Source organism: Rhinolophus ferrumequinum, chromosome 21 (genome assembly GCF_004115265.2).
Source record: "Rhinolophus ferrumequinum isolate MPI-CBG mRhiFer1 chromosome 21, mRhiFer1_v1.p, whole genome shotgun sequence".
Lineage (NCBI taxonomy): Eukaryota > Metazoa > Chordata > Mammalia > Chiroptera > Rhinolophidae > Rhinolophus > Rhinolophus ferrumequinum.
The window spans coordinates 55332472-55355562 of NC_046304.1; the positions used below are offsets into that span (position 1 = coordinate 55332472).

General features: G+C 55.2%; 1 protein-coding gene across 1 annotated transcript in view; it reads left to right on the forward strand.

The window, feature by feature from the left end:
* Window positions 1–23091, forward strand: part of TBCD (tubulin folding cofactor D) — a 137039-nt gene that overhangs the window by 76985 nt on the left and 36963 nt on the right. Inside the window, exons 15-21 of the mRNA XM_033090598.1 lie at window positions 5105–5162; window positions 10075–10104; window positions 12384–12469; window positions 17283–17363; window positions 19212–19285; window positions 20728–20845; window positions 22457–22517. Coding sequence (XP_032946489.1) covers window positions 5105–5162; window positions 10075–10104; window positions 12384–12469; window positions 17283–17363; window positions 19212–19285; window positions 20728–20845; window positions 22457–22517 — 508 coding nt within the window. The remainder of the gene's footprint in view (window positions 1–5104; window positions 5163–10074; window positions 10105–12383; window positions 12470–17282; window positions 17364–19211; window positions 19286–20727; window positions 20846–22456; window positions 22518–23091) is intronic.

The window sequence follows — 23091 nt, forward strand, 5'->3', positions numbered from 1 at the left end:
GCAGGGAGACAGGGGCAGTTAACGTGGTCCAGAGCCGCCAGCATTATCTGGAACCTTCTCACCAGCAACAGAAAGCGAATTTGCAAGATGAAAAAGGAACATGAGCCCGCATTGCTGCGTTGGTTGTCACCTTCCAGCAATTTCCTCACCTGAAACTCTGTGGGAAGCTGAGTGGCTGTTGACATCAGCATGGCCCTTCCCCTGCCAGGGGCGCAGCCAGGCGGCTGGGATTGGCTCCCAGATGTCTTCCTCGAGGGCACGGTTGCCCTGAAAAACCAGGAAATGGCAAATGTGGCTCAAAGCTACGTCTTGTTCTTCCCAGGGAAGATAAGCCCTTTTGTTTTTCAAGTTCAGTGGCAGTTACTGACCACAGACGGCCCCCCGCTGTCCACCTGGTACACCCCCACTCAGCCTTCATTTTAGCTCATCTGTGACTAAAAGCAGCTTTAAAAAGCCTTTGTTCACCATGGTGCTGGCTGTGAGCTTCGATTCCCATGCTTAGGGAAGGAGAGCCCACCCACAGGTGGGGTGGGTCTGGCGTTTTATTTGGAAAACAAGGTGATTTGCAACTTTCAAACAAGATGGATGGATAATAAATTGTTAGTCCGATATTTAAACATGTTTTGATTTTGAAACGATAGGATTCCTCTTAAGGTAAAACAGTGTATTTTGCTTTTTATCGCCGTGAAATATCATATAAACTAACACACTGACTTTGGGGTGAGACCTGCTGCTCCTTGTACAACGTGCTGGTAAAGCCAGGAGCCCGGGGCTGAGGCAGGTCGAGGCTCGCAGCTTCCCCTGACTCGGACAAGAAAGAAAGTCCCTTTCTGTTTGACACAGACTGTTTCTGTGTTGGGAAATCCTGAAGTATCGCCTGAACTCAGGCAGTGAAAGCAAATGGGTGAAGAACCGAGGCACGTCCTGACCCCGGCAAACGCGTGTGCTGCTGGCGTGTAGTGGTGCTGTCCATGTCCGCTCATGTGACTGACACGGCTCCTTTGCTGAGGAAAGCTTCCGGGGCTCGCGTGGGACAGGGGCCCTTGGGAGCGTTGACATTTATATTTAAGAGATTATCTTGGCTGTTTTTATTTGAAACATGCTAGTATTTCTAGATGAGCCAGTTTTGTTCACAGTGTGAGATCAGTTTTCTAAGTTTAGTGCAAATTAAAAGTGTTAAAACCTGTTAAATTTTCAGGTATATGCAGTTGATTTGTTGAGTTAATGTAAGAGTTGCTAGTTAATTAAAAGCTGTGTTTTCAAGTGGTGTTCTAGTTGTCCCACCACGCTCTGTGAAGTGTGGTAAAATATGAGTAAAGCAGTAAGTATTTTAAGCCATTTACTTGTGAATGTGGAAGCATCAGATTAAAGTGGGTGGGCCCCGTGCAGGGGCGCCGGGGCACCTGCTTCCTGTGGGCACCCTGTGTGCCCAGGCTGCGCCCTTCACGGTGGTTTCTGGCCGGTGCTGGTCAGAGCACAGCTCCTTCTGGGGCTCCCAGGACACGCGCCGTCTGCCCCAGAATCACCGCTCTGGGGCCGGTACACGCAGGCCCCGAAACCCGTGGGCCGGGCCAGGTAGACCCCGTGGCGCCGCGTGGAGCCCCTTCCCGGGCAGCCAGCTGTGGTCTCAGGGAAGGAAGGGGCTGGCGCACAGCGCACACGACGGCACCAGACAGGGCCTTCAGCACAGCCTTTTGTTAGCGTTTTGGTTCAGTGGCAGCATAAACTGAGGCCAGACGCCAACCGTCCGCGTCCCGCAGAGCAGGCTGCTCATCTGTGCCGGGCGGGGGGTGGCCCAGGACGAAGTCGTGACTCTTCTTAGGGGCCCTGGCTGCGGCAGGGAAAGCTTGGCGGAAATTGGACTCAGCTGTCCCGGGCAGGGCCCGCGTGTCCACTGCGGCCTGGCGGTGGGCGGGGCCCGGCGGTGCGGCCTGGCGGTGGGCGGGGCCGGCGGTGGGAGGGCCCGGCGGTGGGCGGGGCCGGCGGTGGGCGGGGCCGGGGCCTGGCCATCGCAGAGCAATTGTCTGAATGGACTCGTGACTTAGCTGTGACCTGCCAGGGCTGTGGCTGGCTTCCACCGTGGCAGGTGCTTTCACGCTTCTCTATATTGGTTCTGTTCTGTCTTCATTAATCAGTGTTCAGTAATTCAGAAATTATAATTGAAGACAAACAGGTTGACAGGCAATTTCAAGACAGTGTAAAATGTGAACTTCGTGTATTGGCTACACCTAACGTCAATAAAAATATCCGTCTACATTTTTCTGGGTCAGATTTTAAAGGAAAGTGGAAATGCTTGGACAGTACCTTTTCCTAAAATACGTATGATCTCATGGATAAAGAAGCTCTTATTAATATGTAAATGTAGCACTTAAATTTCCACTAATTCTGAGAATATACTTAGATCAGAATGCAAATATGTTTCTATTAAGAGCCCTAGTTATATAATTTTTAAGTTACTGAAAGATAATATGTGTTGCTCAGTTCAGTGATTTCTAAAATTGCCTTAATGGTGCTGAAATAGAATTAACTGATCTTAAAATGTTCCTGCTACAGGAAGATGAATTTCCTTTAGTTTTAAGGGCAGTATTTTTTTCAGAATCTCATTTTGGCTGCAGTCTGTAATAAAGAGTTTAGGGAGGAAACAGGAATAACTGTTAATAGAGTTTTGCTGAAATTACTTTCAGTTTCAACTGAGTAAAAGGAGTGTTATGGAAAGGACCCCAGCTACTAACACCGGGTCTTTTAAAATCTTCCCATATGTAGTTTTTTTCCAAAGACCTGTTAATTTTGAACTAACTTTAGACTTAAAGAAGAATTACAAAAATAATAGGAAAAGTTCTCCTAAGCCCTTCACCCGCTTCCCCTACTGTTGGCATCTCACATGGCAAAACCCAGGAGAGGGTCGTGTCACCACTACTCCACCTACTGCCAGTGCCTCTGAGTGTCACATGTGGGGCACGTCCGTCACTTACTGTGGCTGATGCTGGTCGGGCCCGGGATTGTGTCCTTCATAAGCGGTCAGTGTCTTCAGGGTACTTAGGGACGACACAGCGGCCCTGTGCTCCTCAGATTTGCGCCACCAGTTTCCACACCCGTCGGGGGGCCAGCCCAGCAGCCCCCTGGGTGCTTCTCTCCACCTTCTTTTGGGAGGAAAAGGTCTCCCTTCTGCCCCTTTCTTTTCTCCAGTTGTTTATTGACGCCAGTGTGGACTGTGGGCACTTCTCTGATTCTTGGGGTTTGCATCTGCTGCTGCAGCCTTTTTGGGGCTCCATTGCCCACCTCCGGCCGTGGGAGCTGCTTCAGATCTGCACCTGTGTCCTTTCCAAGGACGTGTCCTTTTAGTTTTTTGAAGACTGTCTTCTTTCTAGCACTACAGAGGCCCCAGGCTTATGCTTTTCTCCCGCGCTCTAGCCCTGGAATCAGCGCTATCAGGACCCTGCATCCCCCTTAGCCGTGGAATTTAGACTCCCAGACCCAGATTACACGCCTGTGTCAGGAACACAGGCCCCTCCGGGCTCCAGCCCCCGCCTGCCCGCGCTTCCTCCCGGCTTATCCTCCGCACTGTGTCCTCCCACCTGTTTAACCCCCGTGTCCACTGCCGTAGTAGCCCCTCACTTTCTGATAGTTTCTTTTTAACTTGCATGCCGTTTTCTGGGTTTTGACAGATTGCACAGCTACAGCACCAAACAACAACCCATCACCCAGATTCCCTCCCTCAGCCCTTTGTAGTCAGCCCCCACCCCTGGCCACCCCCAGTCTGCTTTTGGTCCCTATAGTTTTACCATCTCTAGAATGTCTTATAAATCAAAATACACAATATATAGGCTTTTGATTCTGGCTCATTCACATAGCAAAAAACCCAGGGGAGGTCACAGGTCTGACCCTGTCTCATGGGGCCGACACCAGGGCGTCGCAGGGCTGGCTCCTCCTGGAAGCACCGGGGGAGACCTGTCCCTGCCTCGCAGCTTCTGGAGGCCCCGTCCCTGCCTCCACTTCTCCCTACTTCCCTCTGGCTCTCCCTCTCCGGCCTACATTTCTGAGAACCTGGTGATAACACGGGCCTGTCAGGAGACTCTGCCTGTTGTAAGACCAGCTGACCAGCAAACCTAATTACACCGGGGAAGTAACCCCTGGTGGCAGGCAGCAGGCCACTCCCAGAGCCTGCACATCTCTGGGGCACTGGGCTTCCCATCACAGGTCCGCGAACACGCTGCCGCCACGGGGGGCTTGGGCTCAGGCGGCTGCTGTCAGGCTGGCGGAGCTGGGGTGTGGGCGTGCCACGGGTGTCCCAAGGGTTTGATGGGAGGGGCAGGTCCAGGATGTGGAGACAGGTGTGGGCGGTGTCAGGCCCCAGCGGTCCCAAGGGTGGCCACCTCCCTCTGGGGGGACCTCGGTGTGTCTGAAGTGGCGTTTTTAAAGATGTTTTCTCTGTAGGCTGCTCTGAGATGCAGACCCTTACGTCACACGGACACGGCGCTTTGCCTGCACGCCGGCCCCGAGCCCTCATTTTCTGCAGTCAGATGAGCCCTCTTGTTTATCCGTAACAACAAAGTGTTGTGACCCAGTGAAGACAGATTTGAATGAAGCCTGATGAGTGTTAGGAGCTTGGAAGGGCTTCTTGCTTTCTGATGTGGTCGTGGTGTGGCTAGGGGACGTGGCCATTAGTGGGACGGCGTGACACCCAGCGTCTGTTTTCTGTCCTTGGCCGGCCGCTTCTGGGGAGGGGTAGGGGTCGTCGGCCTCTCGGGGCTCCGCTGGCCGCGTGTCCCTGTGTGTCACTGTGGACCGCACCCCGGGGGCCTTCCCCCGCCCCAGCACGGCCAGCTCTCGTCCCTGGGCACCTGCGTCAGTGGGTGGCAGCCCTTGGCCTGTGATGGCATTTGCACGCAGGCACGCACCCTCACGTTCACGGTACAGCCAGTGTGGCTGCCTCCTGAGCATGTCTGCAGCGGCGGTGCCTGGAGCCCGCCGTGCACACAGGCTCGCTGGACGTCTGGTGGCCGGGCAGGTGCGTCGTGACTGAGCAAATGACAGACGGGTTCTCCAGGCAGAGTCCCAGCTCTCTGCACATTTCTTCTAATGAATCGGCCCCTCTCTTCCACAGTGCGCTGCTCATTGCCACCGTGTTTGACCGAAATGTGAACTGCAGGAGAGCGGCCTCCGTAAGTTTTCCAGTTTGTTCCTTTCGAATGGGGGGAGGGCTCTGAACTGTGCCTGCCCCAATGAGCACGCATGGCCTCCTGGACGGGGCCCTGGGCTCAGAAGGAGGCAAGCTGGTGAGGGGACGCCGAGGGCGGCTGCTGGAGAGGCCACGCAGTGGAGTGACAGTTCCCATCTCCTCTGGGTCTCCTGGGGATCGGTTGGCATTAAATGCCCCATCATGAGCGTGCTGAGAACCACACACAGCGCAGGGTGGCCTGTGGTCCGAGCAGGGGAACATGGCTGCCATGAGCGTGGCCTGGACGTGACCGAGAACAGGAGCACAGGTCAGACCAGCCACTGCAGTCAGGCCTGTCCGGGGCCTTGCTGGACGTGCCTGGCAGGGGCTTGAACACAACCTGGCCCCAGAGCCCAGTCACATTTGGGGTGGGTTGGGGTGGGAGAGCCTTTCGCAGGCTCCACGGTGGCTCCTGAAAGGTGCTGCCCTGGGCCCCTGCTCCCCCACAGAGCTAGGCTGGGGCTCTGGCTTCCGCAGCTTCCCGGGGATGCCAGTCAGAGGTGACAGCTGCAGGGCTGTGTCCCTGCGGTACTTGTGACCCAGTTTTGTGCTTGGCTGGCTTATTTAGGGTCAGTCACTCGTGTCAGGCTCAGACACAGGCGGGTGTAGGTTGTGAGGGAACGGAGGCCGGTCTAAGGACCCGCGCGGCAGGGCTGGCTCGGCACAGAGTTGGTGGCTGAGATGACAGACCCACCTCAGGATGACAGCCTTGGTTTTAGGCGCAGACAAGCAGCTGCACAGCTTTCAGGGTTCAGGACGCCGTGAAGGCAGCGCTTTCAGAGAGGAGGGCTGGGGCTGAGGCTGAGGCTGGCGCCCCGGGAAGGTGGCACTAGGAGAGCCTGGGTCTGGGCATGGTTACCACGTCTGCATCATCAGGCCTAGCGGGACACTGCTGAGGGGGCGTCACTGGCCGCTGTGGCTGTCAGACCAAGAGATGGCCAACCCTGGAGAGGAGCATGCTGAAGACGGGCTGGGACCTGGACAGGACTTACCGTAAGCCTCGGTGTTGTCCAAAACGGGCTTTCGTTCGGTGTGGCATGAGTATGTCCTGTGGGTGGGGCCTGAGGAGGTGAGAGGGTGCCCAGAGGAGTCCAAGCAAAGGCCCCGAGCTGGAGACCGGAGAGCTGCCCTGCCTCGCCCTGTGGGCTGCCACCATGTCATGGGGGCAGATTCTCCCGTCTCAGGAGTGGTCCCGCCCCCTGAACGCAGGCGAGTGTGGGGGCCTCGCTCGGGAGCACGCAGCCCTCAGATGTGGGGGCTGAAAGCGGGTGTTCAGGTGCCAAGAGGACAGTGGGCACATGTTTCCAGGGGCTGGTGGTAAAGAGACGGTGAATGGGCCAGCCATGCCTGTCGGGCCCTGGAGGTCCCGGTGGACGATGTGTGAATTTGAGGGACAGACAAGAGCAAGGAGTCACACGAAGAGCCTGACAAACCGTGACTCTGATCACTTGTCAAACTGTACGTTTATGATTTGTGTACTTTTCCAAAAGGTTTTAAAGAAATTAATGGAAAAGGATGGCTGTGCAGGAGATTCTGCACGTGGCTGTGGGGCAGCCCTGTGCAGGTCAGACACAGGCTGCAAAGCAGGGACCGATGACAGGGCACCCTGATGCGCCCACACTCCTCCCACAGGCAACACGCTGTCGTGAGCGGGAGTCATTTTTTTTATTGGGGAATATTGGGGAACAGTATGTTTCTCCAGGGCCCATCAGCTCCAAGTCGTTGTCCTTCAATCTTAGTTGCAGGGGGCGCAGCCCACCATCACATATGGGAATTGAACCGGCAACCTTGTTGTTGAGAGCTCGCGCTCTAACCAGCTGAGCCGCCTGGCCGCCTGTGAGCAGGAGTCTTGCTGGGGAGGTTCCCACGCCCCCAGGAGCCAGCCAGGCTGACATAGGGACACATTTGGGGATCGTGAGTGTCACACTCGAGGCCAAGGCATGTAGGACAGGCGGGGTGGCAGAGGACAGATGGGGCAGTGGCACGGCTGTCTGGGAGGGGAGCCCACGCGCACGATCGCTGACATGGAGTCACCGGGCACTTCCTGCAGCAGCACAGTGGGTCCCGTGGCTTCTCCAGGAATCCCAGCAAATGCAGCCTGAGCCGTGAGGGTTTCCTTCCGTCCCACGTGAAGGAAGCAGGTGGGGTGTTTGGGCGGGTGGCAGCACTGTTGTCACGGTTCTGTCTTCCCGCTCCACATCCCCAGTGGCCATCATCCCTACACCACACGCTGTCCAGAGCCCTCAGCACCGCAAGAGGGCACGTGGGATGTGGGTTCCGGTGTGACGGACCCCGGAGGCGTGTAGCAGTGACTCTGAGCTGGAGACGGTGCTGCACACGCTCAGTGGGGCTGTCAGGAGGACATGGGAAACACACGGGCCCGTAGCACACCCTGTTCTCCTCTTGTCTGAAGTCATCTCAGGGCTGGTGGTGCGTGTCTGTGTGTATCTGTGCGCATGCTTGACTGTACACACGTGTGTTTGTGTATGAGTTTGTGTGTATGTATACGTGTGTCCACACGTGTGAGTCTGTGTCTGAGTGTGTGTCTTTGTGCACGTGTGTGTGTCTGAATGCATGTGTGAGTGTGTGTGTATCTGTGTGCACATGTGTGAGTGTGTGTGTGTGCACACGTGTATGTGTGTGTGTGTCAGTCTGTGTGTGCATGTTCGTGTTCTGTACCGTTCTCCACACAGGATCTTGTCATCTGTGATTAAAGAGAAGTACTTTTCCTCTGTCTCGATGCCTTTCGTTCTGTCCTTTGTCTCAGTGCACAGGTAGGAGGAGCTGCCAGGAAAGACGGTGCTGAGTAAAAGGAGCGACAGTGGGCACCCCACCTTGCTGGTCTCGGGGGGACGCCAGTGCCCCCGTCGAGTGTGCTGCTGGTTGTCAGGAGGTTTTTATCATGAGTGGATGTTAGATGGTCACGTGGTTTCTTCCCTTTATCAAGGTGTTCTCTCGTGTTACTTGATTTTCCGATATTAAACCAGCCTTGCGTTCATCCTGGGACACATCCCATGTGTCGTGAGTCATGCTTTCACACGTGTAGCACTCACTTTGCCAGAGTTTTCTTGAGCGCTTTGGAGTCTGTTCCTAAGGGCTGTTGGTCTGTTGTGTTTGTTGTGAGGAGGTGTTTGTGTGACTTTGGAATCAGGGTAATCTGGCCCCAGGGGAGGAGTTGGGAGTGTGCACTACTCTTCACTTTGGGTGAAGACGGTTAAACGATTCTTTCTGCTTTAAATGTTTGGTAGAAATCACCTGTGAACCCCTGTGATCCAGTTTTGTTTTCTGTTTCATTGGAAAGATTTTAAATTATTAATTCAGTTTCCTTACTCACTGGAAGTCTGTTCAGGTTTTCCAGTTTTTCCTTTAGTGAAGGAATTTCTCCATTTCACATAAGTTGCCAAGCGTAGCTGTACGATGTTAGAGGGTGCCCGCCCGTCTGCTGCTCCTGCTTCTGTTGTTTTCTGTCACATGGCCCTGTGGGGAGTTTCCTGTTGGTTCTTGGCCTGTGCTCCGTCTGGTTTCAGTGGCAGCTCGGGTGCTCGGTCCCAGCCCTCCGGCCCCCTCCCCAGTCTCCCATGCTCAGCACAGTTGCCCGCACGTGGTGGGTGCCCAGCAAATGCCTGTTTTGTGAGTGAGGGGTGTGGTCCAGCTGCACCCCCTGGTTGGTGGGTGACAGGGAGCAGCACTGGCCTCTCTAAGGCCATGGCCGTGCCCTCTGCACCCTGACACTTGCAGGACAGACATCTCACCCTGCTTCGGGTCCTTTAAAGCTTCCGTGTTTTGAGAGAGGTTTGCCAGGCAAGCTCAGAACCTGCCTGGGTCCCTGCAGTTGCCTCCTGGCGTATGTGTCTGCAGATGTCTCAGCGATTCCTTGAGACGTCCTCACGTTTTTGTTCTGATGTTTACCCACGGGCAGTACTTGTAAGACTCTGAAAACAGTAAGCGTCTTTTGTTAAATCTGCACTTGAAAATTAACCTTTACGTGTCTCTTGCTTATTGAGACATCTGTTAGGGGGACAAGTAAAACCCAAGCCCTGATGCCTCGTGAACCTTGGGGAACAGGTAAAATAAAACAACAGGAAGTCTTTCAAGTTACAGCCGAATCCTTTAGAGTTACTGGGAAGTTCTGTCTCTGCATTGAGCCTCCCAAGTGCCCCCGTTCACCTCGCAGGTGCAGAAGGAAAACGTGAAGGTGACAGGCGCCCCTGTGTGCAGCTCATTTCACAGTGCGGGGTCAGCACCTCGTTACAGGGAAGAAGTTCTCTTTCTAGGACGCTGCTCCACAGACACACACGCATCTCGGCCTTTTCAGCTCCTGCTGAGCTCACGGTCACGCTCTGTGCTCTGTTCACCCTTGCTCACGGGATGACGGTTCCCAAGGTCGGGAGGGCTTGCTGCGGACGGCGTCACTGTCCACTGGCCAGGGCTGGGAGCCCCCCAGGCACCATGGGTCACCCCCTCATGCAGCCGGGAGGTGGTGGGCACAGCGGAGCATCTGAGCTGTCGTTTCTCTCTTCTGGCCCTTTTTCTTCACACCTGATTTGGCTGCTGGGCTTTTATTTAGCCAGTCGGTTAGTCTCTATTCCCATTTTTATATCTAGTGCCTTAAATTAGGCATTGGTGTGAGCTGAAGGCCACTTTTCAGGACGTGTCCAATTGATAAACTTGAACCATTAAATTGTGGTTTTAGACGCAGACGACAGGCCACCCTGCGGGCTGTGATCAGCCAACAGTGAGGACGTTTATGCAAAGTACACGAATAAACAAAGCCTGGGCCGTTTGCCGTGAACTCACCAACTGGTGTCCAGAAGGGCAAGGCACTCGCCTTGATATTTGTTCTTTCTGTTCCTTAGGCTGCTTTCCAGGAGAATGTGGGAAGACAGGTAAGACTACTTTTAAAAAATCTTCATTCCTGAAACTTCCTGTAGAGGTAGGGGCAGAAATAGTGAAAGCTGCAAACCGAGTGTCGCTTCGCGTTGTCACACGGCACGTGGCTAACGAAGTTACCTAGAATGAGCTAATACTTAGCACGTTCGCTTCTGGTCACAGACTCAGAATGTCACTCAGGTGAGTGTTGACACAAGTTTACAATGATCAGCAGTGTCTTTCATAGGAAACCCGAATGTGTCAGTGATTTTACACACGTCCAAAATCAGAGCCTTGAGCATGGCCGACGCCTCGATGTTGCCAGCTGCCCGTTGGCGCTGCAGGGGTGTGGGCGGAGGGCCTGGCATCACAGGGACAGAGATGTGACCCCTGCCCGTCCTGTGTGGTACGAGCCAGCTGCTGGAAGCTGTCGGCTCCATGCCCATCTCGACGGCCCCCAGTGTTGTCCTGCCTGCTGGCCCTGAGCCTCCCGCACCTGTCACCACCGGTCAGCCTTTCTCCCCGAGCTGTTCACACTGTGTGTGATGACGACACCCAGGACAGGTGGCCTGCCTGCTGGGCACTGGGCCAGAGGCAGGTCACGTTTGGGGAGACCAGGCGAAAAGTGCGAGGTGAGCGTGCCAGGAGAGAGGTCGAGAGTGCTGTGGACGAGGGAATCCAGGGCGTGTTGGGCCCACGAGGAAGGGGCTTGGGAGGCAGGGGAGGCAGGCGGAGATGTGGCCCGGAGAGGAAAGCTGCGGTGAGACAGCCAAGTCCCAGCCTTTGAGCCTGGGCGTCTGGCAGGGTACGTGGAGGGGCGGCACCACACTGCGTGTCCGTGTCTGTGTGCGGCAGGGTCGCGGGGCGCAGCCAGCCGTCTGTCTTCTCCCTGAGGACCCCGTTGCATGTGCTGGCCTGGCCTCCCGGGTGCAGTCCCCCTGCCTGGGCAGCCCGGCTGTTTGCATGGTGATGTGCACACAGCGTGTTGCCCAGGGCTGTGGTCACAGAGGTCAGATGCAGGCCCAGGAGAACACGGTGGGCGGCCGGGGCTGAGTGCTGCCCAGGACTGGGCAGGCCGGTGGGGAGCGTGAGCGCGGGACCCGTGGTGGCCTTAGGCCCGTCAGGGGCAAGTGTGAGGCAGCTCGCAGATGGTCGCAGCTGGGCCGGGTGGGGTGGCCAGAGTGCCAGGGTGACCCCTGCTGTGTAGCTGTGTCACTAGGTGAGCTGGCTTTCGTGTGTTGTTTCTGAAGCAGCCACATTTCTGACATAGTTTCCATGGTAACAGGTATCCTGAGTCCCTTATCACAATCTGGAACCCAGTCCCAAGTGCAGTGCCTCTTGTGTCACAGTGACTCAAGAGCTGCCTGTCCGAGCGCCACTCGTCCTCAGTGACGGTGCAGCCGCCGCCGTGACAGCTCCCATCTGTTGCTTTGGGACCATCACGGTTCGTCGGTGGAAACGCGGGATGCCGTCGGTGGTCCAGTGCTGGTTGTTTCTGTGCCATGCGGGTCAATCTCACGCCAACTTTGCCATAAGCAGGGAGCTTTCAGCCGTTTCCTTACACACCTGAGCGGTCGGTACGCGCATCAGAGTGACGAAGGGTGGGCATCTCACCTGCCTCCTGCGGTCCATGGCGGAGGCTTTTTTTCCTTCATCAGTTGGAAGTTTGTCGTTGAAGTCTTTTTAGAAAACTGTTTTCAGATTTTCAAGTGGAGTCAGCAACAGCTTGCAGTCTTTGGGGCTGGGCTGGGAGAGTCCAGGAAGGTGGGTGGGGTGCTCCCGCCTCCCCATTTCAGACCCCACTTCTGGGCGTCGGCCCTCAGGCCCCCACACGGAGCCTCCCAGTCCCGTGTCTCCTGTCCTCCTGTGGCTGTGGGCAGCGGGCAGCCTCTCCAAGTGACCACCGAGGCCCTTCTGCCCGGACGTGGGCGCAGGTTGAATGAGTCGGTAGCTTTCATACTGTGGAGGCCAGATGTCCTTATGGCGTGTAGTTGAAAGAAAAGTCTATTACGGCATTTTAAAGTTGAAATATTTGAGTAGTTTGAAAAAAGAATGAAATATTTTTGAGTGGTTCAAACAATTTTAGCATCGTGTCCCACCTGGGAGAGGCAATCAGTAAATGGACTTGACTTGACAATTGGAGCCCAGTGTGGACAGTGCGCTGTTTGAGCCGTTAGTGTGGATCAGGCCTCTCTGTTGGTGACTGTCTGTGATTATGGTTGTCAAACGTGTGGAAATAAATGCCTGTGCTCAGTCAAATTATTTTCACCTTTTTCCCACTGATCTTTTTCCTTAGGGTACTTTCCCTCATGGAATTGACATTTTGACCACGGCTGACTATTTTGCTGTTGGTAACACATCTAACTGTTTCCTGGTGATAAGGTAAGATTTTAATACTCATCACAAAATAGAATATCCTGTTCGATTTAGATGTAAAAATATCCATGTGGGCCATTTTCTGTGTCGTCCTGGAAGGTCCGCTAAGCGTGACTGTAACTTACGTGTGAAAGGTAAAGTGGAAACTCATCGAAACTCCGCTCACGTTGCTGCCCAGAGGGCATGTTGTGTGCTTCCACTTGTGTGAAACTAGAGAACAGGGACAGTGGCAGGTCGGGTGGCCTGGAGACGGGAGTGGGCCTGATGGAGAATCAAGTCCTTTCTTAAGGAGGTGACAGTGTCGGGAGCGGACCCCACACAGCCGCTGTGTGGTGGCCTGTCTGTCCCCCTGCCATCTCGGTGCTGTCTCCGCTGCTCCATCTTTCCGAGCACGGCCTGCTGCTGATGGGGGTCGTCATGCTGGTGTCACATGGGCATCAAGTCCCAGAATGACATTGTGGATTTGAAGTGACTGCGTCTCCTTTTCTGAGTCAGTGAAATCGTTTTCCAAGTTGAAATTGTGTCCAGTGTGTGTGGGAGCTCAGTAAGGAAGAAGATTCAAGGAGCCAGGTCAGGAATTAATCTTTAACACCCCTGACTGCACTTTGCAGAAGTGACGTTGGACCTTTCGCTCAGTGATGGAGGTCCCCGGAAATGGCCTCCCGCATGCGCACGTCACCTGATGCAGCGCTTACAGGAGGGGGCGTGGCTCCCTGACGCGCGTCTGCAGCACGCCGGGCGCTTTAGAGCCCGCTGACCTATGTCTGTCGGAAGGGCAGACACCACCGCCCGGCCATGCAGGCTGTGCAGCCACTGCGTCTCCACAGACAAGCAGCCTGGAGACTTCTTGAAGGTGGCGTTTGGCCTCCCCCCGGAAAGACCAGGACCGAGGACCCTGCACTGTTGGTCCCCTTGCCGCCCTCCCTGCGAGGCCTCCTGTGCCTGACCACTTTGCCTGTCTCCATTTCGTTTTCTTCCATCGTTGACATCTGCACGTAGATTTCATGGGCCAATCCGCTCCTCTTCCCCCGACTTCTTGGGTAAATAACCAGCAACTTTGACCTGGGCCTGTGAGTCTGTTGCTGAGGTTTCTGACGTGTGGTTCATTGTTGCACTTGGTAAAGGGCTTGGCGGACCCTGGCCTGGCTCGGGGTGTTCTGTCACCATGCATTTTGCACACGTACCGTGGGCAAGAGGTGGTCTGTGAGGACGGGGCCCAGTGGTCATGGGGACCCGGGTCCACGGCTGCAACCACAGCGGGACAGACGCCAAGGCCCTATTGTCAGCCTGGACTGTGGGTGGAGGAAAAGGGGGTGCGTGGCCAGGGAGGCTAGTGTGGGGGCGACGGCCCAGGACGGAAGGGTCCGACGGGCCCTGAGCCAGCAGGGCCCGGTTGGGGGGTGGGGACTCCTGAGCCTGCGGAACGCAGTTTGACGGTCACATCTGCAATTTGAACGTGTCACTAGGGCTGCATTTTGGAACCTGGAAGGAAGGGCATGGTCAAGAGCCCCGCATGGCCAGGGCCGGTCAGAGGATGGAAGGCAGGTCCCCTTCCACCCTTCCATGGGTATTGTCAGGAGAGTAGAGGGGTTTCGAGAGCCAGGGGTGTCGGAGTCGCCTTGGGGTCACGTGCAGCAGGGTGCCCTGAGAGGAGAAAGTGCCGCGGGTTTGGGGGTCGGGCCTCAGCTTGCATGCGGGCTGCGAGGGGTGCACGCCTGGAACAACTGCAGGTGTCTGAGGTCAGAGTTTTGGGCACACGCCGGAGGCCGAGATGCAGGGCTGCCCTGTGCTGTGTGTGTGTGTGGCGGGGGCACCAGCAGTCATCCTGTTTCCGTCTTTATGTCAGCAGCTTTCTTAATGTGTGGATGACACCCAGGAAAGTGCACATGTGTGCTGGGGGAGTTCTGATGGAGTCTGGTGCGTGCCATCTCTGTCACTACAACCCACCGACCGGCCCACGGCCCCAGGTTGGTTTGCGTTTTCTGAAGTCACGTGACAGAGTCGCAGGGTCCACACGCTCCTCACCTGCCCCCCTCACTTCTCCTGGGTCTGCCCTCGCCGTGTGTGCGCTGAAGGCCCCTCCGTCCTCAGTGCCTTCACCGCTGGGGACGGCTGGATGTGCCCAGTTTGAGGCTGTTACAAATGCTGCTGCTGGGGACAGCCACGTCGCGTCTGTGGGTTAAGGGGCCAGAAGTGGACTGGTGGCATCCTCACTGTCCAAGAAAATGCCAGATGCTTTTCCAAAGTGGCGGCCCCCTTGCGAGCACGCCTCTGTGCTGACCGTCCCGTTTCCTCCACGTCCTCGCCGGCCTTGCTCTGGCTGGTTTTATAATTTTAGCCATTTTCATGGATGTGCAGGAGGAATGCCCAATGACTGCGCATCTTTTCACGGGCGAATTTGACAGATGTGTTGCCTGCTTATTGACCAGTGAGTTGTTTTCTTCGTACTGAGAATTGGGGACTTCCTTGTGTATTCTGGATGCAGGTCCTTTGTCAGATTCACAGTCTGCAAGTGTTTGTCTGGTCTGCTTGCTCAGCATTCTAAGTTTCTAAGACAGAGCCTTTCTTAAAATATCAGCTTTATCTTTACACACCTGCTTCACTACATGTAATTTGCATAAAGTAAAATGGGGGTTTTGGCAGATGTGTAACCCCCACTGCAGCCATCTGGGCAGCGCCCCCGTCACTCCAGAAAGTCCCTTCCTGTCCCAGCCTCGCAGCCTCTGACCCGCCTTCGGTGCGTGGTCGCTGCTTTTTCTGGACTGTGCACCAATGGGGTCACGAGGCATGTGTCCGGCTCCGCCCCCTGAGCCTGGGTGGCTCCGCCCCCCCAGCCGCGCCCACAGCCTTCCGCGGGTCCACGGGTCCCTGAGACCTCTCTGCTCAGCAGCCAGCCGGCCTGAGCCGGCCTGGCTCAGCCCCTGGTGGGTGTGTGGACATCTGTGTGTCCCGGGCTGTCTTCCAGCCGCCACGAGACCTTTTGTAAGTCTGTCGTCTTGCTGTTGTAGATTTCCTGCACGGATTTCTGACATCTGCGGTCCTGTGCATCCTTCTTAAAACGTGGTGTCATATTTTGCCTTCTAGCAGTTTGCTTTCCATCAAAATTTTGCACGTTTCTGTCCACTGGGTTCTTCAAACTGAGGACACCTTCTGTGCATCCTGGCTCAGTAAACAGCACGCCCTCCTGTCAGCTCAGGTTTGCTTCTCCTTCTCTTATTCCCAACATCCGGTTGGTGACCTACTTCTGTCACTTGTGCATCCCTAATGGCCCTCAAACGTCCCTCATCCTGCTTGTCCGCTCAGCTGTTGCCTTCGTCCAGCTCTTACTGTCCTGGACACTTGTGGAGTCTGACACTGGCCCCGCCCTCCCGCCCGTCATCTGTCTAAAGTGCTGTTGGAGGTATTCTTGCTGCTGTGACACCACCGCCTGCCGTGCCCCCAGGCCACCCCCCTCGCCCTCGTCCTCCCGTGGACACCCCCTGGGTTGCACGTGGGGTCTCAGATGCTGAGCTCTGAGTGCAGGCGTCCCTAGGCCCATGGTTCCAGCAGTACGTCTCCAAGGTCAGCCACTAGTGGTGCCGGAGCTTGGACTAGAGCTCGGGCAGTGGCCTCGTCTGGTCCTTCTGAGGCCACCAGTCACTGCTCTGCGATTCTCTAGAATCCTGCCCGGCCGCTGGCTGCTGGCTTCTGTCCAGTCTTTGCTTTAGAGATGATGTGAAGTGAGTCTTTTTGTGTATGGTCGTTGTCAACTGTGTGGTTATATCTGAATGAATGAACAGAAGTGGAATTGCTGGACCAAAGAGCATTTATGTTTTATTAATACCCTGCACCAAATGCTGTCCCCAGCGTGTGTCTGGATGCTTCCAGACCCTTCCTACAACGCTGCAAAGCCCTGCTTTGGCCTCTGCCAGCCGGACAGGGGTTTCCTTGGCGTTGCCCGTGTGAAGGAGGCTGGACGTCACCCCTGGGCTTGAGCTGTGTCTGTTTTCTTTGCCAGAAGCTGCCTTGATTTTTCTGCTAGGTGATGGTGTTTTCTATGAATTTGGAAGAGCTCCTTTGTGTGCAAGCCTCTGCTTGTGATAGTAGTTGCAGGTTTTGCTCTGAGTTCGCATTTATCTTTTGATTTTGTTTTTGGTGCTTTTCCTGGCAAACCATTTTCTTTTTTGGTTGTGTTTGAATCTCTTTGAATCTCGCCCATCTGTTACGGTTTCTGTGATTGGGATCATGATTAGAAGGGCCCGGACCACTTGGAGACTATTTAAAAAACTTCTCCCATGGTATTTTCGAGATGAGGCCTTCCTTTATTTTTAAGTCCGAATTGACACTCCGCCACTGCCCTTGCACGAAGCACACAGCCCAGTGAGTGCTGACAGCACACACCTGGGGAGCCAGCATCTTCATCGGGTGCAGAGGGCACCTCGGCCACTTACCACGGACCTGGCGTCAGGAGGAACGGGACCGCGTCGCCTCCCGCTTAGCGCCGCTGTTTGCGAGTCGTGTGTTGTGTGTGTGTCAGCAGCTCGCTCCTCTTGGCTGCTGAGTTCTCCTCTGTCCTACAGGTTATCTGTTAGCTCCCCTGTCGCAGACGTTTAGGTTGTTCTGAATTTGGGGGTCTGATTAATAAAGCTGCTGTGCACATTTATTTCGAAGTCTTTATATGTACATCTTCATTTCCTCGGCTGAATACTTACAAGGGGATTTCTGTACACTTAACTTGATGGGAAACTTTTTGAAAGAGGCAGCACCGTCTTACACAAGCCGCGTGTGTGCATTCCTGTGCCTTCACATCCTCACTGTCTCTGAATGTTGTCTTTTTCAGCAAGTTCATTGCCAGCTTTCCCGAGTACACACAGCCGCTGATAGACCACCTGGTCGCCATGAAGGTCAACCATTGGGATGGGTAGGTTTTGCGTTTGTGTGTGTGTGTAATTAGCTCTGCTGTCTTATCACCTTACCTGTCAAATGGGAATTCTTGTTTTGTTTCTGAAGGAGAGATTCAATTGGGTTTATAAGCCTTGAATACACTCAGGGGACAAGAGAGGGAGGGGATGAGGCGTGTTCCTGCAGCCGCAAGCCATCCAGCCCTCGGGACGTGGCCATGCTCCGGTACTCGCAATGTAACAGTGTCCACACGGGAACATTACATGCCTGACAGACAGACCTGAGGTCTCCAGAAGTAAGACTGGGACAGACCACTGACCAGTGCATCACGTATGAAGACAGGAAGTTATATTACTTCTCAAGACTTATTTTAAAATACAGCATCCACAATGAGAAGTGTGCTCAAGGCTTACAAAGCCGATTGCATCTCTTCTGATAACCACCATTCTGCTTTCTGTCTCTATGAATTTGGCTATTCTAGTGCCTCGTAAGGAACCGTACATTATTTGTCCTTTTGCGACTCGCTGATTTCTCTGAGCATAACGCCCTCAAGGTCCATCGATGGTGTAACAGGTGTCAGAATTCCTCCCTTTTTAAGGCTGAATAATAGTGCATCGTATGGACAGATCACATTTTCATTACCATTCACTTGTTGATGGACCCTTGGGTTGCTTCCGTTTCTTTCCAGTTGTAACTGGTGCTGCTGTGAACATGGGTGTGCAAATTCCTTTTTGGGGTTTTCAGTTCTTTAGGCTGTTTGCCCAGAAGTAGAATTGCTGTATCACGTGGTAATTCTATTTATGATTTGTTTAGGAACCTCAAAAACCATACTGTTTTTCCTAATGGCTGTGCCCAAGGATTTCAGTTTCTCCACATCCTTACCAACACTTGTTATTTTCTGGTTTTCTGTGTGTGTTTGTGTTTTAATCTTAACGGGTGTGAAGTCACATCTCATTGCTATTTTGGTTGTGTCTCCCTGATGCTTCCTGGTCCTGAGCCTCTTCTCATGGCTTGTTGACTGTATTTCATCTTCAGAAAAACGTCTCTTCAAGCCTTTGCACATTTTTAAATGCAGCTGTTCATTTGTTGTTGTTGTGGTTGGGTTGTGGGAGTTCTCCAGATATTCTCTATGCCAACCCTTCTCAAGCATATGGTTCGCACATACATTCTCCCGTTCCAAAGGGGGCCTTTTCACTCTGTTAATATGTCCTTTGATACATAGACGTGGTAAATTTTAATGTAGTCCCATTTATCTATTACCAATTTTTCTCCTTTTACTTGTGTTGCCTGTGTTTTCGGTGTCATAGCCAAGAAATCATTAGTGAATCTTCCGTCATGAAGCTCTTCTGTTTTCTTCTCAGAGTTTGTAGTTTTAGCTCTTCTCCAGGTTTTCCGGGCCCTCCCGTCTGCCAGATCCCTTGGAGTGCCGGAGGTGGGGACACACTTTGCCATCCAGCACCTTGGAGGTGGCAGTGGTGCCCGGCCAGGGGCCGGCGTCTGTTTGCTGTGTTATTTGCTGTAAATTCTCTCTTCCTCGTTTGTCAGTCAGAGGTTCTTACTGTTTGTGTGTTTATTTTCATTAGTGGTTTTCACTCAGTGGCCAGCTGACAATTTGTGTATATCATCTCTCCACTTTTCCTTTTTTCTTTTTCTTTATTAAGGAACATCCTATTTTTATTTTTCATTTTTTAAGGAGGGCGCAGCTCACAGTGGCCCATGCAGGGATCAAACCAGCAACCTTGTTGTTATTAGCACCAGGCTCTAACCAACTTAGCTAACCGGCCACTCCTTTTCTTCTCACGATTTGACAGAAGCTGGAATCATCAAAATGAAGGAACTAACACTTTTCTGTCCCTGCCCCCGTCAGGGTCATCAGAGAGCTGTCAGCGAAGGCCCTGCATAACCTGGTCCAGCTGGCACCTGAGTACAGCGCCACTCTTGGTAGGTGTGCTCCCGCGTCCTGCGGGCCCAGACACGCACACACGTGTGTACCACACATGTACATATGCGCAACACGCACACGCATGCACACCAAACACACATGGGTACCACACACGTGCGGAACACAAACGTAGGTGTATACCACATACACATGCACCGACACACACATGTACCACAAGCACACAGGCACACACACACAGGTGCACCATACACGGGTGCACCACAAACACGCACACGCGTGTGCACCAGAACCACAAAGCCGAGGACAGGGCCACCTGCTGGTTCCAAAGCCAGGTTGCTGAAAGCAAGTGAAAGAATTCATAATGTAATGAATTAAAAACCAAGCTGCTTCCTGGCGGTTCGCAGCCTTGGGGCCGCCGGCCAGCCGTCTCATATTTGCGGACCTCTCCTGGCCGGCAGAGCTTGGCCCCAGCCATCCTGCTCCAGACGCAGCGGCCAAACCTGAGGTGCACATGCTGCACCACCAGCGACGAAAGAGCTGGCCTGACCTCCGGCCTGGGCTCCTTAGACTGCGTGTGCACCTGACCTCCGAGTAGGGAGCAGCCCGTGTCTCCAGGCTACCTGTTCCCGCTGACATTGTTAGCGACCAGCAGCGGCCTGGTCATGTGGGCGTCTCTGGCTTCCCGTGTGTGGGACTTCAGTTCCAGGGCCCCTGGGTTTCTGTCTGTTAATTCACCCTGATGTCAGGAGGCTCATGAGACGCCCACTCATGTTCAGTCTGTCGTCTGCTGCCTGAGTGGGGCGCTCACCACCGTCCCTTCTTCCCAGTTCAGGCGCGTTAGTGGCCCCAGGATAAGGGGCTTCCCTGATACTTCAGCACTGACGGCTGCCGGCTGCCATGTTGGAACGCCTGTGTGTGAATCACCCGGCTTGGACGCCGCCTGCTGTTACAGCCTCTGCATGGCTGCTCTTGTGCATTTGGGGAAACTGAGACTCAGGGGCCGTGGTGTCTGCAGGCCAGTGTGGACATGCCTCTATGTGTACTGTCCACTTGGCTGCAAGGATGCTGTGACCCTGCTCTCCCCCCAGAGCACAAAAGCCTTAGAGGCTTTTCTCTGCCTGGGCCTGAGGCGCCCTGCATGTGACGGGGTCCTGCAGCGTGGCCCCCAGGCAGGGCCCCTGCCAGACACTTAACCACAGAAATGACCTGGAAAACTCTCTCTGTTCTCACCCCGGGCCACCCAGTGGTGTCCGGGGACCTGGGGAGCGAGAGGCACCCTCTGTCCCAAGGCGGCTCACTTCCGTGGGTGCCCAGGGTCGTGGCCTGTTGGCAACGGCAGGTGAAGTCCTGGCTGTTGCGATAATGACCCTGACATATGACTGACCATCAGTGGGTGCCCTTCTCCCTTTGGATTCTGAGCCTGTGAGCTGACACGGTACCGTGTGTGCTGAGCTGGCGTGTTCTCCTTCCGTCTTCACAGTTTTCCCACGCCTGCTGGCGATGACGCAGAGCGCAGACCTGCACACGCGGCATGGGGCCGTGCTGGCCTGTGCGGAGGTTGCCCACAGCCTGCGTGGCCTGGCGGTGCGGGAGCACAGGTAGGAGACGTCTGCCGGGGGCCGGCTGGCCCTTGCACATTTGTGTGTGTTGATCTGTGTGGGCGGCCGTCTTCAGGGGCCCACACTTTATCTGAAGAAGTTGGTCAGTGGTCCTCTGTCCTCTGAGTGGTCGAGGCCTTTGATGGAGCTGCCACCTGTCTGTCGGGGAGCCAGGCGGGGGCACTGGTGGCCACAGCGTGAAGTGTAGGCTCCACCACGCGTGGGTAACCATAGAGAACAGGTCCGGGCCGCGGCAGTGAGTGAGGCACACGCGTGTTTTGGTTCCCGGTGCAGAGGGCAGTTGCGTGTACACTGTGCTGCAGGCCCCTGCACGTGCAGGAGCGTGTGTCTGAGGGAAAAGCGTGTCCCTTCGTGTAAAAACACTTCAGCGCTAAAAGCCTTCAGCGAGTCCTCGTGTGTTTGCTGGGGGGCGGGGGGTCAGCCTGGACACTGATGGACACGCATGTCTGGGCAGTGGCCCCAGCTGTGTCCTGACCTCACCTCACTCTGAGGTGGAGTTAGATCGTGAAAGCAAAGGCATGCTTTCACAGGTGGTATTGAGTAGCTCACATTCAGTATTCTTTAGTCATTCGCCATTTTTGATCATTTAAAATACCAGAGAATGCAGATTTGAAGGTTTCCACTAAGCACTTCCCATCTGGTGAAGCTCGTGATTAAACAGGAAAGTTCAGGGTAGGGGACCCGAGGGACCTGCACGCAAGGCGGCTTCCTTCGCAGCCACTCGCTCTGTCTCTTTGCTCAGAAGGCAAAGCTCACAGCACGTGGTGGCGTCTGTGACCTGCTTCTCAGTGTCCAGTCTAAGAAACACTGGCTTGGGTTGCGTAGTGTCAGTGGGCGATTCCCTCTCGTCTCCTGCAGGCTCCGGGGGGGTGGTTGTCCCCACCGCACGCCTGAGTCACAGCATAGTCCTTTGAGGGCATCTCTGCGGGTGGGGGTCGGCGTGTGGGCAGCTTCTCTGGTCAAGGCCACGTCCAAGGAGACCAGTGCGGCCGACCGGGCAGCGCTAAGCCCAGCACCTGTGTGACACGGAGAGGTGCCGTCCCCCAGCGAAGATCTGAGAAGCACCTGGGTTTCTGCTGGGGCTGGTCACGTAGGCACTCGCCCTGCACCTCCCACGTTGCAGGTTCCAGCTTAGAAACCACATAGCTCGTACAGTTGGGCACAGTCGCCCTTATCCCACCGGGAGCTATAGGGACGCTCCCGAAATTCAAGTCCTGGACGCTGCTCGAAGGGCCAGCCTTGCAAGCAGGCCCGAGGCCAGCAGTGAGGCCCCTTGTGAGCTCCTGGGGGTCCCAGGGCCCTCGCCTCAGCCGGTCCTGTCGCTTTCAGAGCAGCCGGTCACCCCAGCAGCTGCGAGCCTGCTGCTCCCCAACCCCAGGGTCCCGGCACCTCTGTCCTCATGGCAGGACTGTCTGTGTCGTCAGCACACTGCCACACGGCCAGGCATCACCGATCTGGTCCTTATGGCCACCCGCTGGGTGGACACTGCTCTCTGGGGAACCCTGCAGGCAAGCGCAGAGGGGGTGGGGCTCCAGACAAAGGTGGGGTAGCCGGGCGCCTGCGGTCTCACGCTGCGCTTGGCTTGTGCAGACCCGTCGCAGACTTCCTGGACGAGACAGCCGTGCACGGTCTGAAGCAGATCCACCAGCAGGTCAGTGTGTGGGTCCTGAACCCTGTCCACCCTCCTCGGCCCCGGGAGAAGACTGGGTCTGATACCCAGGAAGCACCCCGCAGAGGCTCAGCCCTGGGGCTCCATCCACCGGGGAGCACTTGCTGCCCACCTCCCCATGTCACCCTAGGGCTTCTGAGGGGCAGGAAGGAAGAGCACCTCATGTGGCCAGAGTGTCCACAAGGCCCAGCCATAGGTCTGGCCTGGGCTGCTGCACGCAGCTGTTCAGGACGCCCTCCTGGGCTGCCTGACGCCCCCTCAAGGACGCAGCCTGTTCTCAGGGGGACCGTGGGTGGCTGGGCAGTGGCCTTCGATTCCCGCTGGGCTGCACGTGGGAACCATGAGTCTGAAGTGACACCAGAACCTGCCGTGTGCCGTGCTGCAGGAGAAGGTGTGTGTTTTCCTCGGTTTTTCAGGTCTCAGTCTCCTATGATTCAAAGGAGGTAGAGCATGAACGGTGGGCCTTGGTATTAAGGATGCTGTCAGTCACTGACGAGGAAGTAACTGCTTTCGTATTACGATATTTGATCTCAGACCCTTCTCAGTCTGTGCCGCT